The 15727-nt window shown below is 41.1% G+C and overlaps 1 protein-coding gene across 1 annotated transcript in view; it reads right to left on the bottom strand.

Annotated features, from left to right (window-relative positions):
- Positions 1-2829: 2829 nt before the first annotated feature.
- Positions 2830-15727, bottom strand: part of RAB4A (RAB4A, member RAS oncogene family) — a 53627-nt gene continuing 40729 nt past the window's right edge. The window contains exons 5-8 of the mRNA XM_060089772.1: positions 14658-14812; positions 13146-13241; positions 9263-9397; positions 2830-4522 (exon numbers count right to left, since the gene is read on the bottom strand). Of these exons, the coding sequence (XP_059945755.1) occupies positions 9282-9397; positions 13146-13241; positions 14658-14812 (367 nt within the window). The 3' untranslated portion in view covers positions 2830-4522; positions 9263-9281. The remainder of the gene's footprint in view (positions 4523-9262; positions 9398-13145; positions 13242-14657; positions 14813-15727) is intronic.

The raw sequence follows: 15727 nt of genomic DNA, 5'->3' as shown, positions 1-15727 counted from the left end.
GAGGGCTCCCAGCTGCACCCATCAGGACAAGGGGGCTGCAGCCTGATGGACCTGGACCGTCTGCAGGGTGCGTTACAGGTGAGGGCAGCGAAACACAGTCCATGCAAAGGCAGAGGCGACGAGAAAGCAAGGGGCATTCAGAGAAACACAAGAGTGTCCTATAAAAGCACCATTTTCCCCAGGAAATAGGCATAGCGTGAGGGCATGTGACAGATGTTTATGGCCACAGAAACCAACATGGTGACTTTTCTGGAAAGGAGAATGGTGTGGTGGACTTACCCCAAATTAATCACATCACAAATTTTCCTAGTCAATGTAAAATGATTTGACGGCTCCCCACCCCACATACAGAACTTAGCACTTTACTCTCATACAGAGTTAGTTGGCCCTTAAATATTTAGTGAACATAATTATTTCTATGGCATTTTGGAACGTGACATACTCAGAAATTTAGTGTTTTTCTTAAAATGCTAGTTTTTCTTTAAAATGAAATTTACACATGACATCAAGAAGTTGGAGAAAGGAGCTGTCAGAGCACAGGCTTATCTATTTTCCATCCGATTCCCACAGGCGAAGGACAACATCCTTGAGGATGAAGGAGCATGCTGACATCATTGCAAGCTCGACCCACTTCAAACCTGGTTAGAGTAACTTCCGGAGATGCATGGGTCAAGTTCAGTACATCCTTCATGTAGACACGCTGAGGTGATTAAATTAGGTGTGCCTCACATTACTACAGTGGCAAGTGTGATACTAAGAAGGTCTAACCAGTTCGGCGAGGGGTCCCACCACTCTGAAGCCGCACTGGCTGTGGGTGGCAGGCTGGCTGCCCCGTGTCCCTGCTGAAGGTGCAACTGTCCCCTGGGCTCGGGGACAGAACTTCCAGTACAATTAGCCATTTTTTGGGAAATGACCTCCTGTAATACTGGATTAAAGATGTGCATCTTGCTTCTTCAATGCATGCCAGAAAGACAACTTTATATAATTGCAAGAAAAAAACCATAGCCATTCTTGGCTTGTAACAGTATCTTTTATGAAGTTCCCAATGGTATGTTGATTATATAAAATTAAAAAAATATATTCTTGTGAGAAATGCATACTGAACTATTTTTGGGTGAAATGACAGATGTTTTGGGTGTTTCCAAATATTACAGCATAAAAAAAGTGGGGCAAAGGTAAACAGTAGATAAAACAAGATGGGCATAATGCGGACAATTGTGGAAGCTAGCTGACGTAGTGGTTCTACGTGCTATTTTCTCCATACTTGTTTATGTTCAAAAACTCCCATAAGTCAGTTGCTAACCTTAAAGGGTGATGGCCGACAAGTGACTCCTCTTCCTGAAGCTGGCAAGTTGAGTGTTCTCAGATAAATCCCTCTACAATTCTAAAAGCAACTCCTTAAAGAAGTAAATACAATCAGGAAGCAACCAAGCAACAACTGAGATAAACTCAGATTGTTTGTAGGTGCATAGGTAGACTGATTAGTAAAGAGAAATCATTTTACAACTAGCACAAAAAATTATTTTAAACTTTACAGGTGTTTTAAAGTCCCTCTAATTCTCCCCTCCAAAAAAAGCAAAAAAAAAAAAAAAAAAAAAAAAAAAAAAAGACAAATTTGACAGAAAATAAAGAACCATCTTCTGTGTCACAGTATGAATTACAAATCATTTAAATTACTAATTTTAGCACTTTCTTCACTCTGAATGAGACTGATCTGCTAGGAATCAATGTTCTTAAAGATTTCAAAAACTCTTACATAAGTCACAAGTAATATGTTTTCAAAAAAACGTTATAGTATCCCAAATTGTGATGTTTTCATTTTCACTTAAATGTGGACTGTGAAAGAATAAATTATAATCTCAAGTCCAGATGGAGTATAGAATCTTTTTCTAGGAAGACTGAGAAAATGCTTTTCTAGATATGTAAATTAAGAGCATCCTGAAAACTTAGTAAGTTGTGGGAAATACATACATAACCTTTGTAACTAGATATATTTGGTCTTTATCTCTGGTTCCCGACACAAAGCTCCTAAAACCCTTAGAATTTCCTGAGTTTTAGGGGTCCCTTGTGAGCAGAGTTTATGCTAATGAATTGACTTCAGGTGTGTCCCCTAGAGAGCCTCAGTGTGGGGCTGGTCACCAGAAAGGTCGAAGGAACTTTTACCTCCACCCACTGGCCTCAGGGAAGTGGGTCTGGAGATTAAGCTCTAGAAAAATTCTTGAACAGCAAGATTTGAGGAGCTTCTGAGCTTCCGGGTTGGTGAACAGGAAGACATCCATGTGCTGCGAGGGTGGTGCAGCCCAAACTCCATAGGGACAGAAGCTCCTGTGCCCAGTACCCTTCCAGACCTGGCCCTATGTTATCTCCTCGTCTGCTGTTCATTTTTATCCTTTAATATCCTTTGCAATAAACCAGTAATCTCGTAAGGAAACTGTTTCTCTCAGTCCTGTGAGCTGCTCTAGAAGTTAATCAAACCCAAGGAGGGGGTCGTGGGAACCTCAGACTTAGTGCTGACTTAACCTCAGCACTTAACCTGTGCTGGTAGGTCAGAAGCACAGGTAACAACCTGGACCTGTGACTGGCATCTGCAGTGTGTGTCTGGGGGCGGGTGGTGGTAGTGGTGGTGATGCCGACTCAGCCCTTAACCTATGGGATCTGATGCCATCTCCGGGTAGACAGGGTCAGAACAGAACCCATCTAGTGTGTGAAGAATCAGAGGATTGGTTGGTGGTGTTGGAAAACACTCCATGGACCAAATACCACATTTTCTCCCCTCTTCATTTTTCCTAAAGGCCTTTATTAAGAACCACCATGGTTTGGTTCTCCAGCAACTTTTATTGGTCAAGGGATGTGGAATTATATGCAGTACCTGGGGTTTAATTAACAGGCTCACTTATAAATCAACTTAACATTTATCTTATCAAAAAAATGTTTGCTTTTGAATAAACTGATGTGGTCAAACAGACATGCTCCTACCCCATGCAAAAAGCTGTTCAAAAACGAGCAGCTTGCAAACCCACTGTAAATGAGATACTGAATGAAACGTTCTTCTAGCGAGGTCCAAGAAGCAGTTCGGTCTGATAATTTGTTTCATATTCTGACTTTTCAAAATCAAATATTCAAGACATAAAAGAAGCAAAATTAAAGTACCTAAAACAGCTATATCCTGATATTTTTATCCAAGTCACTTCCCAGAGTTTGTAGTGCTGCTGTGCTCTGTTGGTTAAAATAAAACAACAAAAGCAGTAGGCAGCTTCCAACTTAAAGGTAATGAAATTTACCAGTTTGCAGCTAAAAGTCACAGTGGAAGAACACATATAAGGTGAAGAATGCTTTTAAACCTTTCAGCTTTAAGTAGTACTGTATTTTAACTTTAAAGAGAAGTTCTATTATATATTTTTTTGCATAAACATTTAAAAATATTAGAACAAGTCTTTGTAATACAATATATATTAGACTTCAATATAACTCATGTGAATTAAAAACATGTTAACTTGATAACTGTCATAAGGCAAAAGCTGTACAGAAACTTCTTAGTGGTGTCCCTTTAAAATTAACTTGATTTAGTGGGTTGCCTTAAAATGAACACAAAACAATAAAAGACTAAAAAAGAGGCAGTGATGCTCTAATACTGAATCCCAGAAAAAGCACAGTAGCAAACGATGTGTTTTCTAACAGGGAGACCAGGTGGTTCAGCAAACTGGGACCCGGTGAGCAGGCCCTGGTACGTCGTTCATCTATTGCACTGACCAGATGCTGAGAGTAGATCGGTTGCCTAGGAAGTTTGGTTAAAGGTACCAGCATCTTAAGTACTGATCACAGTGCCTGAGACAGAGCAGGTGCTCAGCTCCGCTTCCTGAACGGATCTGACGAAGATGCTTTAAAATCAACAGGATGCTGGACAGTGTAAAGTTCATGGAAAAACTCAATTTTTCATTTTGTTTTGGTGTGTGAGTAACTACTGATCTAGTATTTCGAGTATGGCTCACATAACACCTTGTGGACTGTGGTAAATGGGATTAACTAAGCACTGCATTGGCGATTAATGCCAGAGTCTCTGAATATCAGGTCATAAACATAACCAACTGTGCAATATAACCGACACAATGATCAAAGTACACCTCACAATAAACAGATTTTAGTTCAGACGATTAAAAAAAATAAAGTATTAGACTGCATTTAGTGCAACGCTCTATCAATCATACCATACATCACATACCATGCTGTGGAGACGTACTGGACTAGCATATATACAGTACACAGCCAGGATTCAAACCAGGGTGAAAGGGCGAATACGGAACAGAACATTTTTACATACATGTGTACATTTAATGGTCTTGTCCACTGAATTGGATTTATTATACATTTGCTGTGCCACATCTACTAGCTTGCATAACAACCCAAATTATTTTTTTTTGCACAAAGATCTACTTCCATTTAAAGTAGAAAAAGATGGTGGTTAAAAAAAAAAAAACTTCTTCAAGCTCGAACAATTGTGTCCCAAATACCACTGTATGAACACCTAAAAAATATTAAGAACAATTTAGAAACATGCATAACTAAAAATGTACAAACAAACATCGATTAAAGTCACAAAGGGAACTAGTGAATGAATACTTACAATTTTTATTTAAACTTACCTAGGCATATTAGATAATGTTGACTATACATAAAAAAGAGGAAGCTTTAGAAAGTTAAAATCTCTACTTGCAAATTTTATAAACGAGCCTTAGCTACAGGCACATTCATTTAGACTTCAATGAACCCAGGAAAAGAATCGTCACTGACATAAAGGGAGAAGAACCTCTAACTCAATCACTCCCAACAACTTTCCTTTCTGAGCAAGAGCATTAAGGATTTCTTACAAATTCTTTCAAGCAGAGAATCTAATTTTTTTAAATTGATAAGGCTGGGTTTAATCTAGCATTTTGCTTTTGTTTTATATTTTCCCCATCTGTTCTTCACTTCCTTTTTTCCTCTTTTCCTGCCTTCTTTTGGATTTATTTAGATTAATTATGTACTTATTCCATTTTAATTCCCATGTTGGCTTATTAGCCAAAACTTCATTGTGTTATTTCAGTGGTTGCTTTAGGATATTTTTCTTAAGATTTTATTTTTTTAGAGCAGTTTTAGCTTTGAAGCAAAATTGAGGCGGGAAAAGTATGTAGAGTTCCCAAAGACCCCCTGCCTTCACACATACACAGCCTCCCCCATTATCAACGTCCCCACCAGATGGTACATTTGTTACAGCTGATGAGCCTACACTGACAATTCATAACCACCCCAAATCCATAGTTAAATACAGTTCACTCTTGGTGTTCTATGTTCTAGGGGTTTGGACAAATACATGATGACATGTAGCCATCACATGGTATTATACAGAGTAGTGTCACTCTCCCAAAAATCCTCTGGGCTCTGCCTACTCATCCCTCCCATCCCCAGCCCCTGATCTTTTTCCTGTCTCCATAGTTTTGCCTTTCCCAGGATGTCACATAGTTGGAATCATGCAGTATGTAGCCTTTTCAGGTTGGCTTCTTTTTTTTTTTTGGCCACACCGCATGGCATGTGGGATCTTAGTTCCCCGACCAAGGATTGAACCTGTGCCCCCTGCATTGGAAGCGTGGAGTCTTAACCACTGCACCACCAGGGAAATCCCCAGAATGGCTTCTTTCACTTACTTATATGCCTTGAAGGCTTGACAGCTCATTTCTTTTTAGTGCTGAATAATATTCCATTGTCTGGATGGACTGCAGTTTACCCATCTGCCTTCCGAAGGACATCCTGTTTGGTTGCAAGCTTTGGCAATTATGAATAATGCTGCTATAAACATCCATGTGCAGGTTTTTGTGTGGACATAAGTTTTCAACTCCTTTGGGTTAATAGCAAGGAGACTGCTGGATCGTACAGTAAGAGTATGTTTAGTTTCATCCATCTATCTACCTATCTACCTACCTACCTACCTAATGGTTTTACCCGTGTTATACGATTGACAGTTTAAACATTGATTATAAGCATGTCTTGCTAATTTATGTTTATTTTTAAGCATTACATTTTTTTAAATTTAATTTTTATTTTTGGCTGCGCTGGGTCTTTGTTGCAGTACGCGGGCTTCTCATTGCGGTGGCTTCTCTTGTTGCGGAGCACGGGCTCTAGGAGAACGGGCTTCAGTAGTTGTAGCATTTGGGCTCAGTAGTTGTGGCACATGGGCTCTAGGTGCGTGGGCTTCAGTAGTTGCAGCACGTGGGCTCAGTAGCTGTGGCTCGCGGGCTCTAGAGCGCAAGCTCAGTAGTTGTGGCACATGGGCTTAGTTGCTCCGCGGCATATGGGATCTTCCTAGACCAGGGATTGAATCCGTGTCCCCTGCATTGGCAGGTGGATTCTTAAGCACTGCACCACCAGGGAAGTCCTAAGGTTAGTTTTATAAGCAAATGCCAAGCTGTCTTCCAAAGTGGCTGCACCATTTTGCATTCCCACCAACAATGAACAAGAATTCCTATTGTTCTACATCCTCACCAGCATTTGATGCTGTCAGTGTCTTGGATTGTGGCCATTCTAATAGGCTTGTAGTGATATCTCATTGTTTTACTTTGCTTCTTCCTTGATGGCATATGATATGGAGTATGTTTTAGTATACTTATTGCCATCTGGATATCTTCTTTGGTGAGGTGTCTGTTAAGGTCTTTGGCCCGTTTTTAAATTGGGTTGTTTGTTTTCTTACTGTTGAGTTTTAAGAGGTCTTTGTGTATTTAGGATAACAGTCCTTTATCAGGTGTGTGTTTCACAAATATTTTCTCCTGGTCTATAGCTTGTCTACTAATTCTCTTGACATTGTCTTTTGCAGAGCAAAAGTTTTTATTTTTCATGAAGTCCAGCTTACCAATTATTTCTTTCATGGATTGTGTCTTTAGTGCTGTATCTAAAAAGTCATCACCATACCCTAGGTCATCTACATTTTCTTTTATCTTCTAGGAGCTTTATAGTTTTGCATTTTACACTTAGGTCTATGATCCATTTTGAGTTAATTTTTGTGCAGGGTACAATGTCTGGTATGTAGATTCATTTTTTTGCATGGATGTCCAGTTGTTCTAGCACCACTTGTTGAAAAGACTATTTTTACTCCATTGTATTGCCTTTGCTCCTTTATCAAACATCAGTATGTGGGTGTATTTATGGGCTCTCTATTCTGTTCCATTGATCTACTTGTCTATTATTTCACCAATACCATACTGTCTTGACTACTGTGGCTTTATAGTGTTTTGAAGTTGGGTAGTAACAGTCCTTCAACTTTGTTCTTCTCCCTCAATACTGTGTTGGCTATTATGGGTCTTTTGTCTCTTTTCCACATAAACTTCAGAATCAGTTTGGTTTTCCTCATATAGATGTTGTTAAGAGTTCTACCTATTTCCTTTTTGGGGGGATGCTAATGTAAATGGTATTGTGTTTTTCATTTCGAATTGCACTTGTTCATTGCTGGCATAGAGAAAAGTGATGGACTTTTGTATATTAACCTTGTATCTTGCAACTGTGCTATATAATCATTTATATAGAGTTTGTGGATTTTTTGGATTTTCTACACAGATTATCATCAGCCAACAAAGTTAGCTAATTTCTTCCTTCCCAGTCTGTATACCTTTTATTTCCTTTTCTTATTGCATTAGCTAGGACTTCCAGTATGATGGTGAGAGGGGACCTCCTTGCCTTGATATTAATAGGAAAGCTTCAACTTTCTCACCATTAAGCAGGATGTTAGCAGTAGGTTTTGGGTAGATTTTCTTTATTAAGTTGAGGAGATTCCCCTGTATTCCTACTTTACTGAGAGCTTTCATTGTGAATGGATATTGGATTTTGTCAAATGATTTTTCTGCATCTATTGATGAAATCATGTGATTTTTGTTCCCTGTTGATGTGACGATTACATTAATTGATTTTGGAATGTTGAACTAGCCCTGCATACCTGGGATAAATCCCACTTGGAAGGATGTAATTCTTTTTATACATTGTTGGATTCGATCTAGTATTTTGTTGAGAATTTTTGCATCTATGTTCACAGGAGATACTAGTGTGTAGTTTTCTTTTCTTGTAAAGTCTTTGTCTGGTTTTGGAATTAGGGTAATGCTGGTCTCATAGGATGAGTTAGGAAGTGTTCTGTCTGCTTTTGTTCTGTGAAAGAGACTGAAGAGAATTGGTATAGTTTCTTCCTTAAATGTTTGGTGGAATTTACCAGTGAACCCTTGTGGGCCTGGTGCTTTCTGTTTTGGAAGATTATTAATTATTGGTTCAATTTCTTTAATAGATATAGGCTTATTCAGATTGTGTATTTGTTCTTGTATAAGTTTTGGCAAATTGTGTCTTTGATAGAATTGGTTTATTTCATATAGGTTATCAAATTTGTGGGCACAGAGTTGTTCATAGCATTCCTTTATTACCCTTTTAATGTCCACAGAATCTGCAGTGATGTCCCCTCTTTCATTTCTGATATTAGTAATATATATATATATATAAATATAAAAAATATATATATATATACATATATATATTTTTTCTTTTTTTTCCTTAGCCTGGCTAGAGTCACTGATTTTACTGGTCTTTTTCAAAGAACCAGCTTTGGTTTTGTTGATTTTTCTCTATTGATTTCCTGCTCTAATTTTTATTATTTCTTTTCTTCTGCCTACTCTGGCTTTAATTTGCTCTTCTTTTTCTGGTTTTCTATGGTGGACACTTATATGATGGTATTTAGACCTTTCTTCTTTTCTAATACATGCATTCAATGCTATAAATTTCACTCTAAGTACTGTTTGTGTTGAATCTTCCCAAATTTTGATAAGTTGTGCTTTTTCATTTAGTTCAAAATATTCTTAAATTTCTCCTTTCACTCATGTGTTATTTAGAAGTGTGTTATTTAATCCCCACGTATTTTGGATTTTCCAGTTATCTTTCTGTTACTGATTTCTAGTTTAATTCCACTGTGGTCTGAGAGCAGACACTGGATGATTTCTATTCTTTTAAATGTGTTCAGGTGTGTTTTATGGGCCAGGATGTGGTCTATTTTGGTGAGTGTTCCGTGTGAGCCTGAGAAGAATGTGTGAGCAGAGGTTCTCACTGCTAAGAATCTCTAACTTTTAATTATGCAATCACCTCTCCTTTTCATAACGCGGCTGCAAAAAGCAGCGACGGCCTCCACCTCTAAGCCTGTGCGGGGCTATGGGTAGCAAACAGAGGGTGAGGCCGAAGGCGGCAGGGCTGCCACAACGCGGGCACCTACCTGTGAACCCTGCGCTGCTTCAGCAGCCACACTCCTGTGCGCTCGGGGCTTGTGCGCGGCGTGGAGACCGCAGCTGTCTCAAGGCAGCATCTCCATACTGAATACCTGAGCCCATTCTTTCTGGGTCCAGCTCACCTGAGGACCAAGCAAGGCTTTAGAAAAAGTTTTCATGTTTCTGTGATCCCCACAATATATTAAGTGAAAAAAGCAAAGTGCAGAACACTGTGTACATAGAACACAATTTTGAATAAACAGGAAAAAATACACACGTTTGCTTGTATGGGCATAAAAACCTCTTCGGACGGATACATAAAGAACTGGTAATAATGGTTGACTTCAAGAAAGAGCTCTAGATAGCTAGGGGACAGGAGACGGGGTAACAGAGGGTGACTCACTGTATCCTCTTCTGCACTTTCTGAATTTGGAATTATGTGAATATACTATGTATACAAAGATTTAATTTAAAATTAAACCACAAAGATACCATTTTTCACTTATGAGACTGGTAAAAACCCACGTATGATAATACACCCTGTGGGTGTGGCTTTAGTGAAATAAACACCTTCATTCACTACTAGTGGGATGATAAACTGCTACAACCCCGATGGAGGAATTTGACAGCCTCCACCTAACTTCCAAATGCTTGTGTTCTTTGACTCAGCAAATCCACTTCTGGGAATTTATCCTATACATACACTCATACACATGTGAAATGATATACAAAAGGTTATTTACTGCAACATTTTTTGTTATAGCAAAATACTGGCAACAACTCAAATGTCCAAAGTAGACTGGTTAAATAAATTATGGCAATACACAAAATTGAACACTACATACACACACACATTATGTGTGTACATGTACATTAGCATATATATGTATAAGGAAGTCTCTAAATACTGATTTGTCATCACTGGTAGGTATAGTAAGTGCAGAGTTCACAGTATGCTAACTTTAATGTAAAAAGGAAGAGAGAAAATAATGGTTTTTGAACCATATGAATGTACTGCCTCTTTAGAAAACTAAAATTAAAAAGTACTGCTGAAATGGATAAACAACAAGGTCCTACTGTATAGCACAGGGAACTATATTCAATATCCTGTGACAAACCATAATGGAAAAGGATATGAAAAATATATATATATATATGCATAACTGAATCACTTTGCTGTACAACAGAAATTAACACATTGTAAATCAACTATCCTTCAATAAAATCTAAAAAAAAAAAAAGTACTGCTGAAGAATTCTAACATATCCTTATAGTTTTTCATCTGATGTAACTATGATTTGGATGATCTCAGAAGAAAAAGATCCTGAAAGCTTTATATGAATTAACTCACACACAATGTATTCATGGGTGGATACCAAAGGGGGAAGGTAATCTAAATAAAAGCTCATGTTGAGCTTGCCAATACTCAATATCACACCAATTTTCATGATAACTATTTATGCTCTAGTCTTTAAAAATAACAGTTCTGTACCAGGTTGAGTAACTTTTTGCTGCTGTTTTCAGATCAAAAGACCACAGAAGGATGAAGCAGCCCTGTTCCTGCTGAGACCAGCCCTCCGTCTGGGGCCCTGACGCTCTCCCACTACCTCGCCCACCCCTACCTTCTCTGTCGGCTCCCCTCCAGCCTTCTCTCCTTTCCGTTCCTCTCTCTCCTCTCGCGTCATTTACATACGCTAAGACTTCTGTCACTGAAACCTCTCGTTAAATTAACCCTCCTCCAGGGAGGTGCCAGGCTCTGCCTTTTCACCTCCTCTTGCTGCTCAGCTGCCCCGTCTTCTCCCTGTCATTCTGCTGGTAAAGATGACCGGTGACTTCCTACTGCCCGCCCCACGGGACACTTTTCAGCTCACGTCTTGGCTTATGAGACTTTCCTCTGATGCACTTGACAATGAACAACGCTTCGGCTGAAGCTCGGCTAAAGTGAAACCCATGTTCCCGGGTCTCTTCATATACCTCTGACTTCCCCCTCCTCCTCTCTCGCATCCTCTGGTCTCCAGGGCTTCGCTCTGGGCCACTGCCCTTCCCACTCTCTCCACTGATAGCTGCATGGTCTCGCTCCTTCCAGAGTCGCCACTACTCCTACAGCCTGATGGCTCCCAAGCAGACACCGCCAGCCAGGGATTCTCCCCACAGCCTCCTGCATGCCTCCCCGCGTTTGTTCCAGGACGCTGCCCAGGGAACACTCCAAAACAGAAGCATCTTGATTCCTTTGAACCGGCTTACCCTCTGGCTCTGCCATGACCCTCTGGGTCCCCGAGTTACCCAGGTGTGACATCTAGTTGCCCTCAGCCCCTCCTCCCTTCCTGACCCCACCTCTCAGCCCCCTCCCGAGGCAACGGCCCCGCCCCGCTAGTTAGCATCTGAGTCGTGACGCCACTGCCGAAAGGTTTCTTGGAATTCATCTACGTCTCTTCATCTCCGCTTCCACATCCTCGATAAAGCTTTAATCAGGCATTTTTTGCGGATTACTCAAACATGCCTTAGTTGCTATCCTGGCCATCGGCCCTGGGCTCCCTCCAGTATGTCCCTGATGTGACCACCCACACACACGATCTGCCTCCAGCCACAATCTGACCACATCATTCACTGACCCCGCCCCTGAACGGCCACTTACCCCTACCGCAGTGGTCCTCAATCTTGGACGAACATCAGAATTAATCACACGAGAGAGCTTTTTAAAATCTGATGCTGAGGGCTTAATTCAGCATCTCTAGAGGTGGGTCTTGGAATTCAAACTTTTACGCATCCCAGGAGACTCTAGCATACAGGCAGGGTGGAGACTCGGTCACCACAGGGCAAAGTTCTAGGTCCCGGATCATGATCCCTGGCCTGGCTGCTGCCTTTCCTCAGCCTTCTCTCCTGCCATTCCCCGCTGTGGTCCTTCTGTTCTAGTAACTTCAACTTCTCCCCCAGTGTCCACTCGCGCTGTCCCTGCTGGCCTCCCCTCCTCCCCACTCCCCTGCCCGCCTCCTCCTCCTCACACTGACAGCCTGAGCTCAGTCACCACCTCCTCCGGGAAGCCCTTCCTGGTATCACCTCCTGAACAGGTAGGCTCTCCTTCTTCGTGTGCCTCAAGATCCTGTGTGCTTCTCAGTTACTGTATCGACCACACCGTAGTATAATTATCTTTTGACTGCTTCCCATGAAAGACAGTTTCTTGAGGGCAAGGGTTGTGATTAATTTATTTCTGTATCCCAGCACCTGACAAAGAATAGGCATTCAGATACTTGAATGAATCAATTAAAAACTGAATGTCCACATATAATTGTGGTGATATTTAAATAAAAAGGAACTCTAATAAATGACAACTACATATTAGTTTGTTAGCTGCCTAAATGAGGGGTATTGTAAATTTATTTTTACTGAAGCAACAAACAGAACACTGATGAGACGGGTTACTACTGAGGCAGGCTCAGTGAGCTTCGGGAGTAAATTCTCCCCGATGCCTGAGCTAAACCAGCGGCACCCCGCAAGGTGCCCATAGATCACGTCAAGGCACATGGCTGGTGCCTGTCCACCACACACGACCACTGGCCCGGCAGAGTCCGAGGTGCTGATGGAGCGCGGACAAAGGTCCGTTCTTCCTGAAGCGATGCTCCAACAAAGGCTGTGGTTTTAAAAGCAAACACGCCCTGACACCCTGACTCTGTCCCTTCCGTCACTGGGGCCAAGGAGTAAGCTGTGAAGGAGGCGTGGGCTCCCACCTCAGCCGCGGACAAGACCTTCAAGCCCGTGAGTGGCGACTGCAGGTCGGCACAAGGAGAGAGGCCACTCTGACCAAATCACTCCTAGAAGTACTCAAAAGTGACACTATTGAGCTAGAGAGGAAACTATGCTAAAGGAAAGTTTATTAACGGAAAGCCCTTTTACCTGATTCAATTTTGTTAAGTATTTTTCTCGCACACTGTACAAAGGCCTCTTCCACGTTCTCCCCGGTTAGTGCGCTCGTTTCCAGAAACATCAGCTCTAAAATCGACATCAAACAAAACACGAAGCCGTATTTAGAAGACAATCACAATTATTCGATTCATAACCACCAGCTTAGTACACTCTTAGAATAGTAGACAAAATAGAATTTAGTACTTAAAACCAGGTATTTCTGCAAATATGAAATCAATAAATGTCAAAATATTTTTTTAAATATTAGAAGAAATCTAACTTTTTATGAAAAGTAACTAGTATTTAGTGCTACCACTTAAATGTGTTGAAGAAGCTAAGCAAGCAGGACGCTGGTAAGGAAGCAGGCTGGCTGAAGGCACCCGGCTGTTGATATAAGACAAAGTAGCAATTGCCTTTCCAATAGTCTTCACATCACCACAAATACAACCTACAAGCGCTGACACTTGGTGTGCCGCCGACAGTGAGGGGACCTTACACGAATGAGCCCTCTTATTCACCAGCTGGTGACTCATGCAGCAGAAGGCTGCTTTCCTTTCTTTTGTGAGCAAACCACCACCTCTCCAGACCCTTGTTTCCTTCCTTGTAAAAATGAGTTTCATTTAAATGACAGATAAATTCCTTTCGAGCTTTAACATTCTAAGCGTGCATATTTCTAAACAGCTTCTTTACAAACTCATGAAGGCTTATGTTTTTATCGCATGTTTATTTTCTTAGCAGAAAACCTGCTCGTTTGTGAGAGTGTAAGTTGGTAGTCCTGGAGTCCAACTGAAAGTTGGTATTAGGATATTTTAGTTATTGATTGCTTCTAAAAATTAAAGTTATTTTAAAATGTCTGAATTCTTCTCATTCAGCTGTCTATAAGCAACCGTTAATTTTACATGTCATCCTTATGTATTCTATACGGAAATTCAGAGAAGTTTCAAAGGCATCTTTAGCCAAATGACTTAAACTTAATGTAAGTGAAATACAGCCAATTAGTCCAGTATGTCTTCTACTGCTTCCCTTTCTATTTACGTCTCATATTTCACTAACTTAGCTTCAAATTACATTTTATAAAAGATGACATAATCTGATTAGGGCCTTTAAAGATTGTTATAAATTTCACTTTAAACCAAGACCTGTGATATTCAAAGATCCTAGACTGAAAAGTCACCAGAGAATGCTAAGAGATTAGCTTTTATCATCATAGTAACCTTTTTTTTTTTTTTTTTTTTTTTTTTTTGCCACACCACGCGGCATGCGAGATCTTAGTTCCCTGACCAGGGATGGAACCTGTGCTCCCTGCAGTGGAAGCACAGAGTATGAACTGCTGGACCACCAGGGAAGTCCCTCAACATAGTAACCTTCGTAGGCAGAATGCAATAGGGTGAAACTATGTTAAATGAGTCTAAGGTACAGTAAAAACAATAGGAAGTTCCACACTTCCTAACTACAGCTGCACCTTAAACCTCCAGCAGGTGTGACAGGTGAAAGGCCACTTGCCATTTTCCTGAGCAAATCGGGAGGCTTCTAGGAAAGTGACTTCCCGATCGATGTCCAGGTCCTTCTTGTTCCCGCAGAGGATGATGACGATGCTCTGACTCGCGAGCATTCTGGCATCTGTTAACCAATTAGTAAGCGCATTGTAGGTTTCTCGGCTGCGTAATATAAGATTGTGAAAATAGTACATGTATTTTATAAAGCTAGCAACTCTTTCCAGTCACTCACACCACTCATAGCGCTTCTGCACACGCAGGGCAATGCCCACAACCTTTAAGGTCACTCAGATGACCTGGATGCCCCAGGTGTACACCACACCCACAGGGTGCATATCATCTTGTTTCCGTGAAAATGAGGCAACAAGTCAGGCAGCTTGCTGTCGGTCGTTTGCCCAAGCAGGGTGCAGTGTTTATTGGGCTCTGGGTTCATGCAACATGTGAGCAAGACCTAAGGCTAACTGCTGCCACTCCATGGATCCGTGTGACACACTGGTACTTTGCTTCACAGGGATTTAACACACTGATTCTCTGTAAGGTCCCTGTGACACAGGCTCTTATTATCTCCTGTTTCCACAAGAAACCTGAGGCCCAGAGAGACTAAGCTGCCCAAAGTCACACAAGCAGCCAGTGGCAGAGCCAGGACTTGATCAGGTGCATCCACCTTCAGGACTGTTTTCAGCCCCCATCTAAGGATAAAATCCTCGTATATTCTAAGGAACTGAATTTTAAATTTAATTTAATTGTGATACCTGGGTGATAGCTACATGCAGGACAGTGCACTCAGATCCTTACGATGGGCCAGGAGCTCTATATGAACCAAATCAACCGCCCAACAACCTCACGCGTATTACGTGGTCATTACTCCATGGAACAGACAAGGAAACTAAAGTCCAGACAGCGGAGCACCTCACCGGAGGACTCACACCGCTGGTGACGGGAACTGGGATTTGAACCCAGGCCATCCCAGCCTAGAGCCTGTGCTTGATGGAGGTCCGTTACTTCTAATAATTTACCACACGCAAAGCTTCACTTTGCAAACCTTAAGGAAAGTATCAAAACATCATGTTAAGAAAC

This window comes from Mesoplodon densirostris, chromosome 1, assembly GCF_025265405.1.
Source record: "Mesoplodon densirostris isolate mMesDen1 chromosome 1, mMesDen1 primary haplotype, whole genome shotgun sequence".
NCBI classification, from domain to species: domain Eukaryota; kingdom Metazoa; phylum Chordata; class Mammalia; order Artiodactyla; family Ziphiidae; genus Mesoplodon; species Mesoplodon densirostris.
This window is presented reverse-complemented; position numbering and strand designations above follow the sequence as displayed.